Raw genomic sequence first — 17,681 nt, 5'->3', positions numbered from 1 at the left:
GACATCTTTCTGTACTGTGAAGTATCCCAAAAATGATGTCATAAGCAGTTAATGAAATTAAAGGGAAAAAATAGGGGTTGTGTTACCATAGGTCACATAGCTACTTCAGTTTAACCTAATTTTGTTAAAATCAGTTCCTACTTTCTACATTCACCAATGGCCTATTTCAAGATATCACTGCCAAATACTACTTAAGAAACAAAGCAGGAATAAATAAATTGAGGCTCAAATTATATAGCAAAGCCGTTTGCGTTTACTAATCAGTGGTAGAGGCCCTTAACCAGTTAGAGGGACAGTTTAATGTCTCGGACAACCCCAGTAATGAAGAATATTATGTTAAAGTACTTTGAAATAAATGGGAGTGTTGCTAGCTGGGGCTGGGAAAGAGACAAATGCATGAGGCCGATTCTGCAGAATGGAGTAAACGTTCCATGTTTATTTTTGAAAAGTTAATGTAGATTGCATGATAGAATATATGCGGCTGTCTAATGGACAAAAAAGCTGCCTGTCTATTGTGTTCTCATACAGCATTTTAATTCATCCTACGAAAGTTTTTTAAATATATTTTCAGTTAAAGATTTTGGCCTACCTACTGTGAAATTAAATTCCGTATTGGTCACGGCTTGGGAGTTTTACATAATTCCCTATTTTCTGCACCAGTTCTAAAGCGTGTTACCAGAGCGTTCAATGAGCTGCGTGCTGGGATACATCAGCTTTTGAGCTTAAAATTTAACTTCTATGTCTTTTGAAATATCTGAAAGTACCGCATGCTATTTATATTTGGTATTTTAGAGTGCTTTTAAGTCTGATTTCAATGACCTACAATGCACTGGCTCCAGCAATGACAATTAATTATACATCTGATGAGCAGCTATAGGAAGTCTGTTCACATACATCCTGTATAAATACAAACGTAAATTGGTTGGACAAGGGTTAAAGAACACTGCTGGTAAGTAGAACTCAATTTCCTTATTTTTTTTGGCAAATCATTGTCATCGCTATTACTTTAAAAGAGAAAAAAATAGAGATGGATAATATATCACGAAAAAGCCAGCAAGTCTGGAGAAAAATGTTGAATTTTCAGATTTTGACACTGGGCTGCCAGCTCATCTAATGCAAAATAAGCATCTGCAGAGCTCTGTAAACAGCTGACTGTCAGGACTTTTATGGCATCCTATGCCTAGTTAACGTTTCAAGTAGTTGGAGAATCAAGTGGCATGTCTGAGTAATGGGAACCAGGATATTTGCTTATTCACTGTAATACGAGCCTTGGGCGTTTCTCATCTACTGCTGTTTTCTTCTTAATATATGTACTTTAGATATGGTAGCGATGTTTAGTATTCCGTTATTCTGATTTAGTTTACAATTTTACTTTAGGGACAACAGATACTGCCATATTTACTTTTTTTTCCTTTTACATATGCTTATCTGTTTTTGCCTGTCATGTCTTTTTTTTGTGTGTATGTGTACATATATCTCCATCTGCAAAATTAAAAAAAAGGCGAAAGGTGTTCAGTGGAGTTGAGGTCAGGGCTCTGTGTGGGCCAGTCAACTTCTTCCACAGCATACTCATCCAATCATGTCTTTATGGACCTTGCTTTGTGCACTGGGGAATAGTCATGCTGGAGTATAAAAGGGCCTTCTCCAAACTGTTCCCACAGTTGGAAGCATACAATTGTCTAAACTATCTATATGCTGCAGCATTACCATAACCCTTTACTGGAACTTAGGGGCCTAGCCCAACCCTGAAAAACAGCTCCATTATCCTTCATCCACCATAGTTCACAGTAGGCACTATGTATTCCAGTAGGTGATGTTCTCCTGGCATCCGCCAAACCCAGATTCATCCATTAGACTTCCAGATGGTGACGCTAGAGTCTACAGAACAAATTTCCACTGCTCCAGTAGATATGTGCTTTACACCACTCCAGATGACGGTTGGACTTGTACATTGTGATCTTCAACTTGTCTGCAGCTGGTCAGCCATGGAAACCCATTTCATGAAGTTCTTGCTTGTGCTGATGTTGCTTCCAAAGGCAGTTTGGAACTCTAGTGAGCGATGCTATAGAGGACAGATCATTTTACTCACTACACTCTTCAGCAGTGGGCAACCCTGCTTTGTGGCTGAGCTGTTGCTACTACTAGACACTTCCGCTTCACAATAACAGCACTTACAGCGAGTCAAGGCAGTTCCAGCAGACATTTTATGAACTGACTTGGGTCAAAGGAGGCATTCTATGTCGCTATCATGTTTAAAGTCACTGAACTCTTCTTTTCTTCATCCCATTCTGCTGCCAATGTTTCTCTATATGCTTGAGTTTATATACCTTTTAGTTATGGGTGTGGCCGAAACACCTTAATTCACTAATTAGAAGGGGTGTCCCAATACTTTTGTCCATATAGTGTGTGTGTGTGTGTGTATATATATATACATATACACACAGACACACACACACTATAACGAAATCGATTCACTAGATACTGCAACCTTGCTCACAATGATTTAAGAATCCTGATTTAAATAAAACCATTTGTGTATATTTCATATTCTTTGGTCAATTCAACAAATTGACATTTATAATGATGGGAAAGAACATTTTGGTGTAAAAAAAGCGAGAGAAATTCACTCTGTTTAACATTTGGCATCATAATGTAAGAGCCTTAAATAAACATGGAAACCCTCAGGCTGCCCAGAGTAAATTTACTGGAGAAATAAAATTAAATTCATGGTGAACAGACAATGTTATGCCACTTAGGTAAAGGGCGTCAATGCATACCTGGTACGTTAAAGGGTCCGGTCTTATTTATTGTTTAATAACCGAAAGCACATTAGTTTTTTATTATTCCTACCTCTTTGATCATTATTGGGTAAAAAAAAATACACATCCCCACTTGCCTTTTATAGTATAGTATAGATGAGGCATGGGTTTCCAGCAGCAGTAAAAGTAAGTGTCCATTTGTCTTCCATTTGTTTTCCAGGTGGCCAGTCCGGGCTCTTTATAAGGGCTGTTGTATAAACACCACAGACTCTTTTGGCCAACTATGTCAGAAATCTAATTTAACAACTTGTTATACAACTTATTTAGAAATAAGGATGTTGTCTTACGTATCCCTACATTACAATTATCCATTTAAATGACTTCAACTGTTTTCCAATACAGGTGATTAATCCTGCAGTGTAGGCAGCTACAGAAATGTTCTCCCAAGACTGATCAATAACAGCACATTTCCTGCTGTAGCTGTATTATGACCCAAATGTTAACCAGAAAGGTCAGACACTCTCTGCTCAGACAAAACCTATGGCAATGTTATTGGAGCCAGGACAGCTTGGGGTAAGGTGATCAAACTCTGCAGGCAGTCCGTTTCTACGCTGCTTTTGCATTAACATAGCAGCGTCATATGTTAGTTATGTCACAGTCCCACTTGTACTTTAAGGTTTATATACCATGTGTGTCTGCAGTGGTATGTACTGCTCTAAGTGTTCATTGCCACAGAGGGACTATAAAAATGTAGGTGTGAGCTGGGATTGGAGCGCTTTTTTAACTGAAAAAGTGAACTACAGGAATTTGCTGGAGTGCTGTTTTTTGTTAAAAGTAAATAAATACAATTTCCATTCACATTATTGTAATTAGGTCATTATGTAGCTTTAAGTAACTCAAGTGAACATATTAAACAGGCTGTATACTACATATCACTATAACACTTCTTATAATGTCTCTTTAAATATTCAGATACAATCTCAGCAGAGTTGACCACTTACCATGTCCCCAACATGTCACTTGACCAATAATTTAATGTACATCTAACTGACCCAAAGAAACAGGCCTGGTTCAGCAGTACCGATTATATTATATATATAAGGCTAAGTGGCCGTACAACATTTATGAAGAGTTAATCTTTAACCCCTTCAGTACTGAGGGGTTTTAGTACAGCTACTGTATTTTTTGCCATTTTTTTTTACTATATGTTGGTTTAATCAAGATTTCTCTTCTCCGTGTTTGATGTACCCACACAACTTGGACATCCTTGTATTCAGAACAAGTAAGGCTGTTTTAAAACCATTCAACACACACAAACACATAATTATGAGTACTAATATATAAGAAACCTGTACTGAAATAAAAATTTGGAATTTCACTCAGGATTTCTTCTACACAGTAGGTTTCACTGCTGATCAATAACCAAAAGTTATGTTCGGCAACATCCTCTGATTACAGCAATACCCCACATGCATTTACTTTCTGGAGGGCCACATGCAACCAGTATGTATTACCCTATTAGCCTTGCATTGCAGATCGCAATGTGTGTAATTAGCCAACGGGATCCTAGCAGGCTCTAGACACTGCTGGGTCTCTCTCCTCCTCAAGTCACCTTTCAGCGGGTGTCAGCATTGTGATCGGGCATTCCTTATATAACAGTGTAACTGTGCTCACACCAAGCGCCATTATACTCGATCTGTCAGCAGGAAGCCAGTGATGTTTACTTCTGGTGACAAGGGCACTACCAGCTGTGAATAGACAGCTTGATCCCCACGCAGCATCTGGGAGATGTCCCTGATGCCAGGAAAACATGACATAGAGGTACATGTTTAGAAGCATATTCCCTAACCTTTTATGGACATACCTGTACATCTACAGCGTAGCGAACAGGTTAAAGGGGAACTACCATCAAAAATATTGTGTGGTTTTCTTCTTAAAACAGTTCAAGTTTTTGCAAATTTATAAGTCTACTTGTCAGCCAGCTGCATATTAGCCATTTGTATGTCCTACTTATTGTTATCTTAGCCCCATCTACTAGACATATATAGACTTATATTGCCTCGGCTGAACAATAGAATAGCTCACTCTTGATCTGAAGAACAGACTTAATTTGCAATGCCATAAAGAATCTGTTTATTTCAGTATCTATGCAGGGTTTCCAAAATATCTATACAACAATGGCAGCCTTCAGATCTGCAGATAAAAGGAAGCTTAATGGATTGAATTTAGATAAAACCAGACTTTTGTCAAATCTAACCCACATTACTGTATACAGCAGTATATTTTATGCTCAAGGTAACATAATAATGTAATTTGTCATGGAATTTTTTTTTAACACTTGTAATGCTCTTGACACGATATATACGATGCACGCTGAGTAGAAAGTTAACTTGGGATAAGACCCCAAATAAAGCATTACGGAGGGTCAAGTCAGTGCTTCTTGTAGAGGAAATTACCCGTTACTGGCCCTTCATATTACATATTGAGGGCATTGGTTTGTGCCACTGAAAACCACTACAGATAAAGCACTTTTGGAAGATAAACTCATTAATTAAGGTGTTGCAAAAAAAAAATGCCTTTATTGAATTGTAGCATGCAGACACTGTTGTAGGTAGGAGCCTGGTGCTGGAGCTATTCAAATCACATAATTTGCTAAATAAGGTACATGAATATCTAGATCACGTTATGAAAGGTAATTAGCAAGAATAAATATGGCCTAGTTACAATAATGCATTTAGGATGTTTTGTTGCGGCTCAGCAATTATACTACATAAGTGCTACATCGATAGTTTCCCTGTGGTGAGGACAGGCTGCCATGTTCTTTCAAGCTTCCTGTTTTAGTCATTCCAGGCAAAAGGGTCACAGGAGATACAGGATCTTAACTGTTATACTTATTCATTTCTGCCTAGAATGTGCACCATGTTCTGGTGCCTTGCTAACCTGTCATTTAAACACATGTAAGCTGGAAGCATCAGTCTCCCATTCTTAGAAGGGGATAAGAAAACAGAACCAATGTTTATCAAATAGAAGAAAAAACTACCTTTGAAGGCAGATAACAGCATTAGAGAAGAGAATGACAATACTTATACTGTGTGAAATTAAAATATAAATAATGATAAATCCAGTACTAGTATTCCTCACAGCACACTGCACTTGCTGTGATAGTTATACAAATATTTATGTAAATCGATATGTCTTTCAGACCCATCACAGTGAGGTATAAGTCTAAAGATGGGTCTCCCTGAGGGTCTGCCTCTATACAAAGCTTAGATGTTCAGTGTTACAGTCTATTCCAGCTATGTAGTCTATTTGAATGATGTATACATCACCATGTCAGCTTACACATCATGCCGAGTATCACTTTCTGAACATTTCTCCTTCTAGATCTCTGGCGTTCTATCTACACATATTAATGTACGCCTTACTGGGTCTCTGTCTATAGGTCCTGCTGGTGTTCTTTTCATGGTGAGGGTTTGGGAAATTTAGCTGGGCCCCCTCCTATAGTCTGCAGGAACAGAACCAGAATTTGTGGTATCTTCAGGTTCCAGTGGGAGAGAGGGAGGTTTCGAGACTGGAGGAGTAGGGTTTCCTACAGAAAACAACCAAGAGTTATTTCCTTATCTTTGGTAAATAGATGGTGTTTGTGACAAAATTGCAGAGGATAACAAGAGAGCACTGCTGGGTAGATGGAAGGTCTCACTTCCTCTCACCTGTCGTTAGGCCTGGGGCTTTACTATATCCTGCAGCTGATGACATTGCTCGTCCCAATGCCTGGTTAGACCCCAGTGGTGTTTGTTCTGTCCCAGGACCTCTTGTCCCTCGTTGCTTTCCTTTTTGGTCTTTTGTCTGCTTGGTCCAAACCAGACTCTCTCCCACCTGCAGAGCTGCCCCCAACTTCTGTGCCATATCTACCATCTATAAAGAGGCAAATCCATGAAAAACACTGCTAAAATAATGATACTACCCACATAACAAAGACTGTAATTATAAACCGAAATACAGTTCAAAAGCACAATCTTATTTTCTTTGACATAATTAGGTGCACTTTTTCCTGACCTCAGGGTCAAACTCTGTAGAAGTCTCCCTGAGCGCACCGACTTTATGCTCTAGCTCTTGATACTGGTTCATTGCTCCCTTCTTATCTCCTTGGTTGTAGAGCAGCACAGCAAAATTCAAATTCACCAAAGGGTCTGTCCTGAGAGATACAGATGTCAGCATACAACGTAAAGTCTAGCACATAATACGAGTACATGGTTATATGGTTAAGAACAAAAATCAGGGGAGAAAAAAATAAGGGACCCTAGGCATCAGAAGAAAAGTAGATAACACAAAGGGTACTGTACAATAAAGGCATTAAGCCAGTGTTGGTATTCTGATATAACTTACTGGTCTAAACTTGCTGCCTGCTGATAGGAGCTCTTGGCATTCTCTATATCATCCAAATATGTGAGAGCCACTTGGAAAGAAAGCAATGTTGAAAAAGTTAGGTGAGCCAAATCCATATATCCCAGATACCAAGAACCATATGGTCATATGCCTATATACACCCATAAAATACACAGGAGTTCCATATAATCTCAGTTTGTGCACTTGTACCATCTCTTGGCTGGGCTTGTATAAATGTATAGATAGATGTATGTAAGGCTTCTGTTTCTTTCAAATCCAGGAGCCAATTAACCATTATGTACAGCCTCTTCCCTTCAAGTCTCCCTCCCTCACTCTGATTAGCAGTACATTTCACAATAGGAAATTCCGAACCAACCAGAGAAAAGAACATGTGCCACCCTTGATGTGGAATCTACCATGACATAAGACCACTTCAGACATCTGCACAAAATGTTTTAGTGGACCCCAACATACAACAAAGAGACAATTCTGAATTTTGAAATGTGGTCTTCATACCTTTCTCTGTGGCGTGCAATGGAATTGTTTAACTCTTTGAGTGACGGGAATCTGGTATCTCTGTAGCTTTTTGCCAACCATACCTGGTTGCCACTCAAAGGGTTAAAGAAAAAGTTGATGTTATATACAGTAACGGAGTTTACATTGAAGAAAAGTTGGTTTTATTTAATTCTGTTTTACTAAACGTCCCTTACCTGTAGGTCACAATTGCAGGTGCTTATATGATATTTTAGGAGACTTTCCCATGTAAAATACCACGCTGAGCTGACTGATTATGGAAATGCTACAGAAGTCCTGTTTATCAAATAAAACCCATGGATGGTCTTGTACAAACTGTTGTCACACATTACTCAAACCCACCGGTGCAGAGTTACTCTCCAAACCAATGTACTAAGGTCCACAACAGACTGACTTGTTGTACGGCCGCCACTAACACGATGTATTGTATTTCTGAATTTAAGGTAATTAATTTGAGAACTATGAGATTGATGCAGCCTCCGATATCTTGGCTCCTGGATTATGGAAGCATTACTTATTATTTCACTCATTTGTTTTATTCTTAATATAAAACAAACCCATTTTTCAGAAATAAAACTAGTTACACTTTGTTGCTCACCTGCCAGCAGCATATATAGAGTTGCGTTGCCATGATGAAGAGATATGGCTGCGCTCAGGAAATGAAAAGCCGAGGCGTACTGTTGCATGCTAAGATGAACTAGACCCAGATTATAAAGCACACGCCAGTCAAATGGGGAAAGGTAGAGTGCACGCTTCAGACAGCTTATCGCCTGCAAATGAGTGGTCATCAGTTAAGGGAGGTTTGAGGACAGGGACTAGCAATCAATGCAATAATTGGCAGCTTGTTACAAACAAGCCATAGATGTTTTGTCTCTTAGGCATACACCAGTACCCACATCTGTAATATGTAGGAAAAGTTCAACAATTCTGAACCTGTGGGATGTGTTCCCCTTGAACGAGTTCTGAAGTGGCACTTCAGAGCCTTTCTAACCTCAAATGTTTATGGCATTTGACAATAGTTTTTACTAGAGGTACTTAAGTAAAATGTTACCGGTACTGGCAGAATTTGATTGACACAATCTGTAATTAGTTAAACACAGCTAAATATTGAGAAACACTGATCTAGACCAGAAATGTGAAACATATGGGCACAGGGCGGTTTTGTGCACAGCACAAATGTTAAATGTATCTCAACAGGACAATGTAACTAGATTTACAAAGTCAACTGCAACAATGTGCTAGTTTTAAAGTTGGCACTATGCAAATAAATTATTTTGTTTAGCAATCTTGTAACATTACAATGAAAATATTCCTTAGTGGTTTTTATAAGTGTCTATTTAATCTTGAGCAGTCAAGCCAGCAAAGGGTAATCATATTTCCCTTATTCTGATGAGACGCACACAAATGGTAAACACACTCACCGCCACATATTTCTTCTTGCCAAAGAAACACATGCCAATATTATTCCACAGAGGAGAGCTTTCTGGGACAGTGGAGGCAGCAACTCTATACTTGCTGAGGGCCACGTCATAATCACCATGAGACTGCATCATACAGCCGGCTGCCAATATAGCCTAGGAAAGACACAAGAAAATAATAGTATCCTGTGACCCAAATTCCCAAACAAGTGGAAAAACTGTTTGATGCAGTAAATGACGGGCTGCTTAAGGGTTTAATGGCAGGACTTAATATAAATGAGAAAAAAAACAAACATTTCCATTGCCTAATTTCTGCTTTCAACATGCTTGGGGAGATGTCTCCAGAACAACTGGCAAAGAATTTAATTTGTGGATTCTGTCAAGGTACAGAAAAGCTTACAGTTTTGTGCAGAAATAAGTTATTTAGTGTCTTCCAGCTCAATTCTTTTTTTGAAGCAGAGATGTAAACCTGATTTCTTCAAGCTCTCTCTTACGTTCTGGTTTACATTTTTAACACAAGACTTTCATCTTAAGTGCAAGAAAATAATAGTACTGTGCATCTAGAAGCAAATTGTGTATTTACTTACCTTATAATTACTGGGATCATAAGTAAGAGCATTTCCTAGATATTCAAAAGCTTTTTGGTATAATCCATTCTGTGTTGAGGAGAAAAGAAATGGTAAGGGCGACCATATACAAAAAGGCCAAACAAACTGAAAGGGAATACATGCACACTCAGTCATTCTATTACTAGCTTACTGAAGCACACAACAACCAAGTGTTGTTTTATATCTTATTTATGTTTGTCATATGCGTGTTAGATTTCACCAGCTTTTTTGGTGCAAATGATGAAGAAAAAAACCACAGGACAGACAAAAGCATAAGATTTAAGAGCATTAAGACTAATTAAGACTAATGTGTTTTTTTTTTCTAGACTCATTAGGCCCTATTATATTCTGGAGGGAAACCACATCAGACGGCCATGCTTTGTCTTTTCTTTGGGATCACATCCAATCCAGGTAGCATTTAACTAGAATTTTTCTCTAACTTTCCATTGACCTTTAATAAAAAATTTGCATGTACATTTTCCTCTGTAAATTAGCATTTAACCACATGGCCTTGTAACGGATGGTTGCTCAATCTAGTTTCTGTTCATGAAAACTTTGGAAATGGTAGGGAGGATGGTACTTGTCAATAGCACATAGATGTGGTGGATTTCTAGCGTGTACGCACAGATTAATTTGACCAGTAAACAATTTCATTTTTGAGTATAGGATCTGGGAATGCGGCATGTCCACCGAGTACATTCACCATGCTCCCTGACCTGAAGATATAGAAGTCCTAATGTTGTTAACAGTTCCGTGCTTTCAGGTGATAATCTGTTTTAAAAAAAAAAAAGAGAGAGACACACTTACTATGCAACAAGACAGCAACATGTTTTCTGTGCAATGAGCTGTAATCCCATTACACCTTTTGTACACAATATCTACTACACACTCCAATTTCACAATATCTCTGCACTTAATGTGATATATATACGCTATAGTCGCACAACCTGAGACCCGCTGAGTATCTTTCTCATTAACATGACAAAGAATGCCATCTAAAGTGAATCGAAAGGCACTTAATTTATGGGATTAAATTGTTTCAATTAATGTGGAACATGCATCATAGTTTTCTTCCTTTCTTTTAATACTAGCAACACTTAAAAACAGTATTTTTAATGACAAGATATGTTTCTGTTTCAATAAAATGTTTTCACAAGATACAATGTTTGTAAAAGCTGTGTAATGTCTCCTTGTATGTGCTTAGGCCCTAACTTGGCGCAATATATCGGATAAACACACACCGAGCTTTTAGGAATAGAATACGTAACACGCGTAGGATTCTCTGATTAAGTAAGGCATTTGGTGAAATACATTCCAGTAGTATAAGCAAGACTTCATTATTGCCATAAATAATCACTGGGATGAAACAAAAATATTGCATTAAATGAGATAATGCGTATTGGACCAGTGTGAATCAAAACTTAGTTTTCTTCAGTACTTTACTATATGACAGTATGCGACACTATTTAAAACGCAAAGAAAAATATTTTTTCCATAAGACTTCTCATTTAAAACACTAGCAGTTTTTACATATGTCATTGAAAGATTACATAGAACTGTACTTCTTCATCAAATCTGATGTTTCCGTACCTAGGCATGGATAATGGAAGGATATGGAATGTAATGTAATGGATGTCTCTATTTGTAATGTTGCAAAACATGCTCCAGTAACCCTAAATGCCTACTGCCACAATGATAATTAAAACTCGTAAACTTGTAATCTGCCTTTAGGACAGGGATAACGGAACACTCGTTCATTTAAAACCTATTTTATAGGGGTTTGAGCATATTACTAAAGGCTGTAGAAGAACGATACACCACTGTGATAGATCTCAGGGCATGCTGCTACAAGACATGTTGCTAATTGAACACCAGTGGTGAAAATATATCAGTATATGATTACACATTCTCTCCACTGGGAAATAGGAGTGACTGTTCATTCTGTTCTAGTGCTATGTGAATAACTACCATTTAAACTCTACCTCAATTTACTGCTAGAGGAAATCAGTAGCTTTAGTATTCTAATAACTTTGCTACACTGTAATATAAAAAAAATGGATCAAAGCAGACTTGTCCCCTACAGATAGCAGGTTTGCACTGAAAAAAATAAGGCACTTCAAGTTATAATTCCAATTCTAGAGCAATTAGCAGAACCTTCAAAAAATCTACTGTGATTACTTCTATTTTCCCATCAATAATGAATCCAATAACTAAGAGGTCTGTCTTACATGTACACACACACCTTGCATACAGTCATCATGGGCACTGTTATATTAAGCAGGTTACTGCCAATGGGGTGACAGAACTAAAATTCCCCCCAATGCCATAAGCTTAAATTAGGACCGGAGATGGTCAATAGACAAAATCCAGCATTTCGGCCACTAGCTGCATTGATCAGGAAGGTTACAAAAACACAGCAGTAGCAACCACCAATAACTGGTTTAAAATATAAGTGCTGCATTGTCTTCTACAAATTAATCTCAGGATTTAGAGAATAAACAAGCAACATGTTGATACAGTCCAACATTTGATCTACACCCAACCTTCCCTTCTGGTCACACACATTATCCATGCTGTTGGTATCTCCACCCTCAGAACTTTTTTGACCCAGTATAGCCCTAGAATAATATAAAAATGTTACAACATAGAAATGTACACTTACTGTAGAGCCTGTAGGTAGGTTTGGATAGCACCATCTGTATCTCCCTCCATGAGCTGAACCTTGCCCAGTACCATGGAGCTGAGATCTTGTCTGTGCAGCTGTAGCGCTAGAGACAACTGCTGCTTGCTCTGTAGAGGGAAGATGTAGATATGGCCCTGCTTAAGTTGCAGAAATAATGACAATATGTATTAACAAAAAAAGACAGGTGTATCTTAATTACGGTTAGCATGTAAAATGTCTGCAAAAAGAGTAATACAATCCTTTATGTTCCTCATAAAGACAAACTGTTGATCAGTCCTCAACCTCCATGCTCACCTTGGCAAGGTCTTTCAGATGTAAGTAACACACGCCAAGATTATGACATATTTCCTACAGAATGAGAGAATTTAGTGAAGATGCAGAAATAAGAGTCACAGATAATGTGTGATAAATGATAGCAGTATCTATTGGATGAACAGAAAGCCTGAAAACATACGTGTGTGATATGCTGAGCATGGTCTTTCAATTAAGTTGATCAATGGTATATGACATTTATTGGCATATTATCAATTATTTTTCACATAAAAATTAACTTTTGCTGTGCGCTAGCTTTAAAATATTGAAACACACTTATGTTAACATGCTTATTATTTATAATCAATGTGCTTGTTATATTTGGTTCTACATAGTGGGGCAGGATTTTCAGAAAGAAACACTTTTAGCATACCCAGTCCCTCTGGTTGAGTCTGGATGCCTCATTGTATACCTCAATGGCTGCTTTATGTTTTCCAAGTAAGAATCTATGATAGACACATTTAATGTATGTCACTAAAGAGAGAAGAATCATAAACATCAAATAACAGTAAGGGGCAGACTATATGAAATGAAGGCTATGTATTGACAGAAGGTAAAGAACTGAGTTGCAAAATTAAGAAGATGAACGAGAAGGTGATTAAGGATAACTGATAGCATTGGTGTATTCTGCCTGAGTACTGCCCTAGGCTGAGCCTCTTAAAAATGTGCAGTGGCAAGTAAGGTTCCTATGGAACATAACTAGGACAGTTACCTGCCAACATGGAGCAGCGGTAGACGGGGGAGCCTGATCTACACATGCTTAAGCAGCAGAGGGTCTGCTGCCCCTGGACCTGCCACCGAGAATATGCTACTGCAATAAATGACTTGGTTGGACAATGTTACTCAATAAATTACCCTTACAATAACTTGTAAAGATAACTCAAATACACACAGGTGGATTTATAATTTTTATTGCTTTAGTTTAAGGCAATATTCAAATTAGGAGAGAGGAAGAATGACCAAATAACTCAGATGAAGAGATGTTGAAGAACATCTTAAAAGGGACAATAATAGGTAGAATAACTAATATGTACAACCAAAAGAGTGAATAGAAGGACCTAAAAGCAATGTTACAGAGAAGATAAAATAGATAGATTCCACGGGAAACTCACAGAGAGCGTGCAACTTGTTTGAGGTTATCAGGGCTGGTGGGATTCAGGATTGCACAAGTCTGGAACAGCTCAAGAGACTCTTGGATTTTCCCCTCCAATCTCAGAATTAATGCTGAAAGAAAATGTATTTGAACATTTTAAATCAGGGCTTGACAAATTTGTTGTGAATCTAGGCGCCAGGTAAAAAAGTTAGGAGCCAGTATTTTTAACAGTTGGTCAGGAGTGATGTGATCATCATCAGCCCACTTACTAAACTCACAGCATTTGACCTGGAAGCACACTGGACTTTCAGGTCAGTGCTGTTTTTTTTTAAAATTATTATTATTATTATTATTAACTCTTTCAATGCTGATGTTCCATTGGAGCACAGCATTGACTGATATTTAGTCCCCACAAGCTTGTGGACAAATGTTAACCCCTGCAATGCCACGAATGTGTCATACACAATTGTGGCATTGAAGGGGTTAACGCTGCACTGTCGCTCTCAGGAAGCGATCAGGCAGCAGGGGGGTGTTGGGGCTGGTCTCCACAACCATGTGGAGACCGAAGAACCCTCTCCCCTGTCCCTGAAGCTGCCTCTGGCAGCTGGGACTCAATTGCTGGTCTATAGACCAGCCATTGCAAGGGTGAGTCTTTGATGACTGCTGTAGGCTTCCATGCCTACAGGAATCATCAAAGGGCTTGTGGGGGCTCGTTTTTGCTGTTGCTGGTCTGCCTGGGCTTCCAGGCAGACCACCAGCAGCAGAGCCCCGTACAAAACGGGAATTAACCCCTAAATGATCGCGGCATTGAAGGGGTTAACGCTGCACTGCCGCTCTCATGGAGCGATCAGGCAGCTGGGGGGTGTTGGGTCAGGTCCCCACACTTGTGTGGGGACCCAATCAACACACAAACCCCTTCCCTGAAGCTGCCTGTGGCAGCTGAAAACACGATTGCTGGTTTTGCAGCAACCGCGTTTTCAGCCTACAGGATCACTCCGTGGGAGTGATCTCAGGCTCGGGGGCGGGCTCTGAGTGGCTGTGCTGTCTGCCCAGACTCCTGGGCAGACAGCAGCAGCAGCGCCCCCGTGTGGTGACTCAGCCTCTTACATCCACAATTTTTTCTGGATGTAAGAGGCTGACAAAATGCCAGGACAAAATTCTCTGTCGCCATGGCGACCTGGCGCCTGGGATTTGTCGAGCCCTGTTTTAAATTATTGCTGCTTTTTGTCTTAGTCACCCAGTCAATGCACAATGCAGCTACACTGTCACAATCTGACAGCAGCTGTAAACATTTTTTTTGCGTTAATCCTCCACCAAATATACTTTTATACTGCCTCTTTCAACTTCTAAATTGGTTTTATGTAAAAACAGAAACAGGTTGATGTTTCCACCATCATCTACTTAGAATGGTCCAGATCATAAGTCTGCTATACCAAATCTGGCTCCAGCATTGGCTTGCAAGAGAGTGCCAGGAAGTGTAACAAGATCCCACCTATTTGCACAGAAATCCCCCCTACTGATTTCCAGGTAAAAAGGGGCAATGATGCTGACAAACGTACAGTTGAGAGGACACCACCGGCCATGTTTTCCAGGATACATATAATCTTTACACATTGCTAACCAGCCCAGATAAAATGCTGCCCTGCAGTAAGGGGGACGTATGACTGCCAATTGGTTCCCTTCCAAAAGTCTATACATCCCACATACTGCATGGCAAAAACATGGCGAATTAACCTATAGCCTAAAGAACAAGTACTCCATAATGACTCTACAGAGCAACTGCCACCCAGAATGGGCTGGCTCAGTGTGAAATTTAATGCCTGAAGAATAATCCAGAAGAAGGGAGAGTATCAATAAATCTTAATGAGATATACTAGTCACTCACCTTGCACATATATAGCGTACTCACATACTCCTTCTGTTGCCTGTAGCTGCTCCTTAATCACAGCCTGGAAAGAGTGAGTGATTTTATATTCCACAAGCTCATACATTGTCACTTACAACAATGTGAGTTCAACAATGGAACACCTATGCACACTACTTTTAATGGGGAACACAACACAATACTTAAGAAGACTTATTTTTATGAGTGATAAACAATTTGGTGGGAACCCCCCTTTAAGATGTATTTCAAACAGCTATAAGTCATGTACAAGTATGATGTAAGGTGTGCTACTTCACCAGGAGTGGAACATCCTTCCTGAAGTGGTGGCGGTTAATGCAGTGAGGACATTTAAACATGCATGGGATCATTAATAGGCAATCCTCAATATAAAACCAGACCAATGATCAAATAAGGTTCAATGGTTTACAGTAGGAAAAAACTAGGCCAGATCCGCTAACCTGCTGTGGAGTTATATGTTGCTATGTTTTTTTACCTTGCAGGTCTCATAATCCTTCCTCATGTAGTGCAAGTGAATAAGCCAATTGCGCCTCTCCAGGATAGGAAGCTCTGGAGCTGCCAGCAAGTAGATGATTAATGTTTCATACGCAACAAATCACTTGTGATTAATATTAAAAATGACCTAATTGACACTCATACATTAAAACTTCACAGCTCCACCATGACAAAAACACAAATAGCGGTTATTGATAAAAGTAACCAAAGCAACAAACTGAATGGCCCAATTAAGCAGGGGCATTAACTTGAACACTGTTTAGCACGAGAATCACTTTTTATAATCATAATCTCCAATAGTGAATTAATAAAACAGTAGACAGTGTTACTATATTGTGAGCACTTTATATAGAAGGTAATAATATTTCTACATGACTGCTACGTTTTAGTGTTTGCTTATTACTGATTTTGTTTTTTGTAATTTAGAACCTTCTAATCATACATGCCTTTTGCTATGTGTTTGACACATGAATCCCTTATATCTAGATGTCCTATAAGTAACTACTTTTAATGCATACTGATCACGCTATGTGACATATGGAGAATGGTAAACAGGCATCGTATAGATGGTGGAATGTCTCTGCCCACCTTTCTTTAAACGTGACTTTTTCAAGGCAGAAGATTCTGGAGGGACCTGTGAATAAGAAATTGTGACCTCAAAATGAAGACAATGAAATAAAGACAGTACTAAACAAAAAAATAGATGGTTGATATTACTCAACGATTACAAGTCTTAGCAATTCATGTGAAAACAAACACTAAATTCCAAACTACTAGCATCCAAAAGTGCTAATATTACAGCTATTATGAGCCATAATCACGTCTCTCGTGACCACTTTATTTTTACGTCTGCTGTACCGTGTCGATCTCTGTTGCCATAGTAACAAGAGAAGCTTGTCTACATTTAAGTCTGTACTTGGGACGACTAGATCTGCTTTCAGCTTGCCGACCTCTATGACAACGAACGGAATAGCGTAGCTTTTCACTTCTTCATCTACCGTTTCGCGAGCAGCGAGCCATAAGAAGGTTGCACATTAATCCGCCGTTTAAAAGACGCAGCGGATTATAAAACAGACATCTGAGGTTACCAGATGCTTTCACCGCTACCGGTCGGCTACGTTTACCCTGACAGGCATTTACTTTTAAGAGCGCTGCCTTATAAAACCCATCCTGCCTTTTCTGTAATGGATTACCGTTTTCTCTTGCTCCTCCGCCATCTCCTTGTTTATTTGATGGGCGGAAGTAGAGTCTTATTCACCAAGGCAACCATACTGATATCACTTCCTCTCCGTACATCAGAAAATTATGTTCTTCGGGACACGTTTCGTTGTAATTAGTTCCTAGTGTGAGCGCTTCTGGGTGGCTGACCTAAAAAGTAGCACAGGTGACGCGTTGCCATTGCGTACCGTTGAGCTGCATGTTCGGTGAGGTCTCTAAAGGGAGACTTTGCAGGAGTTCTGTGGTTTAAGAGCCTTGACACCGTACCTTAT

General features: G+C 39.1%; 1 protein-coding gene across 1 annotated transcript; it reads right to left on the bottom strand.

Annotated features, from left to right (window-relative positions):
* Positions 1–5,326: 5,326 nt before the first annotated feature.
* Positions 5,327–17,472, bottom strand: BBS4 (Bardet-Biedl syndrome 4). Its single transcript, XM_053465022.1, has 16 exons — positions 17,385–17,472; positions 16,780–16,825; positions 16,172–16,251; positions 15,679–15,742; positions 13,813–13,924; positions 13,074–13,146; positions 12,683–12,736; positions 12,368–12,495; positions 10,422–10,476; positions 9,685–9,753; positions 9,101–9,253; positions 8,278–8,449; positions 7,146–7,215; positions 6,816–6,954; positions 6,470–6,674; positions 5,327–6,348 (listed from the first exon to the last, which is right to left on the bottom strand). Exons 1-16 carry the CDS (start codon positions 17,406–17,408, stop codon positions 6,242–6,244), a joined length of 1,551 nt encoding a protein of 516 aa, XP_053320997.1. The 5' UTR covers positions 17,409–17,472; the 3' UTR covers positions 5,327–6,241.
* Between the last annotated feature and the right edge of the window lie 209 nt (positions 17,473–17,681).

The sequence above is a fragment of the Spea bombifrons genome, chromosome 4, assembly GCF_027358695.1.
Source record: "Spea bombifrons isolate aSpeBom1 chromosome 4, aSpeBom1.2.pri, whole genome shotgun sequence".
Lineage (NCBI taxonomy): Eukaryota > Metazoa > Chordata > Amphibia > Anura > Pelobatidae > Spea > Spea bombifrons.
The sequence above is the reverse complement of the archived record's forward strand: the minus strand, read 5'-3'. Positions and strand labels throughout refer to the sequence as shown.

Excerpts from the sequence above, each read along its gene's own strand:
- BBS4 (XM_053465022.1), bottom strand. The coding sequence starts at position 17,408 with ATGGCGGAGGAGCAAGAGAAAACG. Across the intron at positions 16,826-17,384 it reads CGGAGGAGCAAGAGAAAACG|GTCCCTCCAGAATCTTCTGC; the intron begins GTAATCCATTAC and ends TCTTATTCACAG. Across the intron at positions 16,252-16,779 it reads AAAGTCACGTTTAAAGAAAG|CTCCAGAGCTTCCTATCCTG; the intron begins GTGGGCAGAGAC and ends ACTTGCTGGCAG.